Genomic DNA, 4,255 nt, shown 5'->3' on the forward strand with positions numbered 1-4,255 from the left:
CGATACTTGCTCCCGCAGCCAGGGGGATGGTCCTCGGCTTTCTCCTCTCGATCTCGACAGCGACTCGCACGAAGAATAACGACAACGACGACACTTGGAACGAACGACTAGATTTTGAGAGCGCCCGCACCAGAATGAATCCCTGGATCTCGCGATCCAGGGTCGATAGCGGCGTTAATCCTGCGCGCAGGGGTGCGCGGATTCGCGGCCAATAGCGCCGCGACACGCGAGGTATTACTGCGCCCCGCGACAACGCCGTATCGGGGGCCGTAACGGCCCCCGATAATTTAAAATTCTGAATTTCGGCGATCCTGCTATCCGTGGTCCTCCGGAGGCAGGTCTTTCGTCCTCCGTCTTCGGAGGGTGGCGCCGATCCGGTCCGGTTATCCCGGTTCGAGACAGCTGGTTCTTTGCCGCTTTTCCGCCTTTAATTGAAGGGGGCAAAATCCACCCGCGACTCTGCGCTGCCCTGTTCCTCCAGCGCCTTCTCCGTTCTCAAATCGGAGGTAGGAAATGTCGTGTCGGCTGTCGTAACAGGATTCCTCTTGGGCCTTTTCCGGTTTCCTTCCGGCGGGTTGCCCGACGTCAAGTAAATGATACAACAAAAATAAATTAATAATAACGCGAAATATACTAATGGCTCGTCTCTCCGGAGATTTCGATACGGCTCTCGCAATCTTTTTCTGGCGCGGCCGGTCGGCTCGCGCCCCGTCAAGATTTCCGGGGCGGATGGACGCGCGTCGGGACGGCAACGTCACACCATATATATATATATATATATATATATATATATATATATATATATTTGTATGTATAAATTTTGAATTATAATATTAGCCTGCATTTTTGCAAAAGTAACTCTCCGATTTGCTAATTTTGCACTATCAGCAATTTGTCCATAAAAAATTATCATTTAATATTTGGAGAATAATGAAAAAAATAGAGCAGTCATCAATATATTAATTTCGTGCATTACGAAGAAAGAAGAATAATATGGACTGTTTGCAATAAGAATAATATTGGACGGTTTGCAAAAATTGTAAAAGCTTCTCATCTGTACGAAGAAAGAAGAATAACATGGATGAACGGATTTGCAAAAATTGTAAAAACTTCTCATCTTCTGATCTTCGTATTCTTCCGATTTTAACTCTGGATTTATACACACTCTGTAACCTAGCTGGCGGAAGCAACAATCATTTTCTGTGTCCATCCTGCCACATCTACGACGTGAGATTCGATTTAATAAATAACTTTTTGAATAAGTTCCACGAGGATCCAATGCTGTAAAAAATAATTCTCTTATCCGATTATCCATTCTTCTAGCTATTTCGGAAATGAGATCCACAACAGCGACGAAGGTGGAATAGATTTTTTACACTAACATCAGTCTTAGCGCTTTTGGAAGAGGCATCTCATTTCCAGAATTAAAAAAAAGGATGGGAAAATAAATCTTACAAGTTTAATAAAACAACTTGTCTAAGAGAGAACGCTCCATAATAAAACCGGAATAAGCCATCTCAAAACACAATTTTTGTGACTAACTCGAGAGCTGTGGACTGGAAAGGAAACTAATTACCTGCACACTGAAAATAAAATTATTAGCGACGATTTTATTAAGAAGACATAAATGACATCGAAGTTGATGCTACAGATGCTATAGAAGATTATCATGTTTCTATGTGCTCTTATAAAGAATTAAAAGAAAAGAAAAAGAAGGAGACAAGCAGATTTTATCTTCATCAGTACTTCTTATGTATTTCAAGAAATCGTATTTGGGAAAGAAACCGGTCTGCACTATTATTTTGGAAAATCAACATTTAATCATCATTGGACAAGATGCATTAAATCAAATTCAAGACTTTTTTATTCAACTGAATAAAAATGAAATTAAAATATTCATACGCAGGCATATATACATACAATATATATGTATATATATATATATATATATATATATATACACGACTTGCAAAATTCGATCGACTTTCCCCTGGTGTATATTAGATCGGCGGTACTCATTTCTTATTAAAAATAAAATAAAAAATAATATTTCATTAAGAATAAAAAATAATAAAAACAAACATAAAAATAATAAAAAATAAAAATATAAAGTAACAAAAGAGTTAACTTTAAAATTGTTTTATTACAAAAATACAAACTATAACTTTAAAAATATGTATTAATACAAATTAAAAATTCTAGGGCCAATAATACGAGCTAATTACTAAGGTCTAAATAAAATAAATACATATAATAATAAATTCGTTTAATAAAAACAAAAACGTTTCGACTTTACTTAGTCTTCTTCAGTAAGAAATATAATATAATAAAATCAGCGAATGAAATGATCCGTAAAACAAACGTTAGAGCGCTATAAATAAATAAAAAGAAGCCAATAGAAACCCATGTAATAGAGCATGTTTCTCCAGCACAAAAAATGATTAACCCGGAGTGACATTTGGCCTCCTATTCAAACAACTTCTTCGTTGGGAAGCGAGAAGCTCCTAATTTGAAACCGGCCATGACCAGCTGTGTCCGAGTCCATCACCTTCATGCTGTAATTGTATTATTACCATCCAAAAATTGTTATTGAAAATTAATTGAGATTGACTCAGAAAAAAGAAAATGAGTTAATTTAATAAACAATAATGAATTAATAAGCACTAAAATGATAAATATTATTCGTGATAAAATAAAAACTAATTGAAACGGTCAAGAAAAAATTAAAACTGCTTACATAAATTAATACACATGTCTCTACAAGTCTCAAGATATTCTTAAAGGCTTCCTATCATCTCGGAGTCAAGAACATAACTGTTAGTAAATGTCATGATAACAGTTAAATGTCAATAATATGTAGGTGACAAAAAATGAACACAAACTAACAATCATCCGTTGGACAACTCATTTAAAATATCATCATATGCGCTATCGAGTAATTCGGTGTCTGTATTATAATTAATATCATGTTTTTGTTCTTTAATATGTATCATTTCGGAGATGAGTCTCTTTCTGTAATTAGACTCTATGTCCAATATTTTAACATCTTCCCAATCCATGGTATGTTGTGTATTGAGAATATGTTCTGAGACCACCGAATGCCTCGAAGATTCTAACATAATATTCTTTGCGTGCTCCCTCAGTCTAGTGCCTAATTGTCTTTTTGTTTGGCCCACATATGAGGCTTCGCAGTTTTTACAATTGATTCTATAAATGACATTGGACTTAGATGAATGATTGTTCTTGTCTTTTTGGACTTTAATAATTCTATCAAGTCTGTTGAGACAACGATACCCTACTAAAAAATCCGACCTTTTAATGTTAGATGCAACCAAATCTGAAATGTTATTAATGTAAGGAATGACAAAATAATTGTTATTGTTCTCATTCTCCGTGGTATTAATTGTCTGAGTTAATTTTTTGTTGTAAATCGTTTTTATTCTGCGATTGATTTCATTAAAAATTAAATGTATAGGGTAACCATTGCTCAACAGAATGTCTATGCAGATCTCTATATTTTTCTTGTGGAATATGTGATGAGATAGCAGCATTGCTCTATCAACGAGGTTATAAATCGTTCCAATTTTATGGCAATTAGGATGGTTGGAAAAGAAAGATAATAATCTCCCTGAAAAAGTTTTTTTGTGGAACCAGTCAATGTAAATAGTGTTGTTGATAATCTTAATATTTAAATCTAGAAAACTAATGCTACGATCCACCTCATACTCCACTGTAAATTGTAATCTTTCGTGATAACCGTTAAATTTGTTCAAAATGTTGGTGACTTCACTAACGGGTGCAACTAAAATGATGTCATCAACATAGCGGTGGTAAATTGAAATACCCAAATCCAAAGTGTTGAGTATCGATTCCTCCAAATCTTGCATTACAATATTCGCTATAATAGGAGATAATGGCGAGCCCATAGGAGTCCCATGAGATTGTTTATAAATATTGTCATTAAAAGTAAAATATGTGGAAGACAATATGAACGTAACCATCGAGATAAACTCACTTTTTGGAATTGTCGTGTGCATTTCAATAAAATTCCACCTGTTATTAATACTGTCAATTGCAAGATTTGCAGGAATGTTAGTAAATAACGATACGACATCTAAAGATATCAATATATTCGACGCATCTATTGTTTTACCAGAAAGTGTGCCATATAATTCAAAACTATTATTTACATTACTTTTGGCTTGAGGAATACTAATTGATAGAGTTTTGTGTAGATAAGTAGCAATGGAATATA

The 4,255-nt window shown here is 34.8% G+C and overlaps 1 protein-coding gene across 1 annotated transcript; it reads right to left on the bottom strand.

Annotated features, from left to right (window-relative positions):
* Positions 1 to 2,888: 2,888 nt before the first annotated feature.
* On the bottom strand, positions 2,889 to 3,926 carry LOC145974300 (uncharacterized). The gene has a single exon (XM_083104096.1). It carries the CDS (start codon positions 3,924 to 3,926, stop codon positions 2,889 to 2,891), a length of 1,038 nt encoding a protein of 345 aa, XP_082960222.1.
* Positions 3,927 to 4,255: the final 329 nt, after the last annotated feature.

The sequence above is a fragment of the Camponotus vicinus genome, unplaced genomic scaffold (genome assembly GCF_025532165.1).
Source record: "Camponotus vicinus isolate PSW18456_S1 unplaced genomic scaffold, iyCamVici1.0 SCAF_7, whole genome shotgun sequence".
Lineage (NCBI taxonomy): Eukaryota > Metazoa > Arthropoda > Insecta > Hymenoptera > Formicidae > Camponotus > Camponotus vicinus.

Bases quoted from the DNA above. Each gene is read 5' to 3' on its own strand.
- LOC145974300 (XM_083104096.1), bottom strand. From the start codon at position 3,926: ATGGGCTCGCCATTATCTCCTATTATAGCGAATATTGTAATGCAAGAT.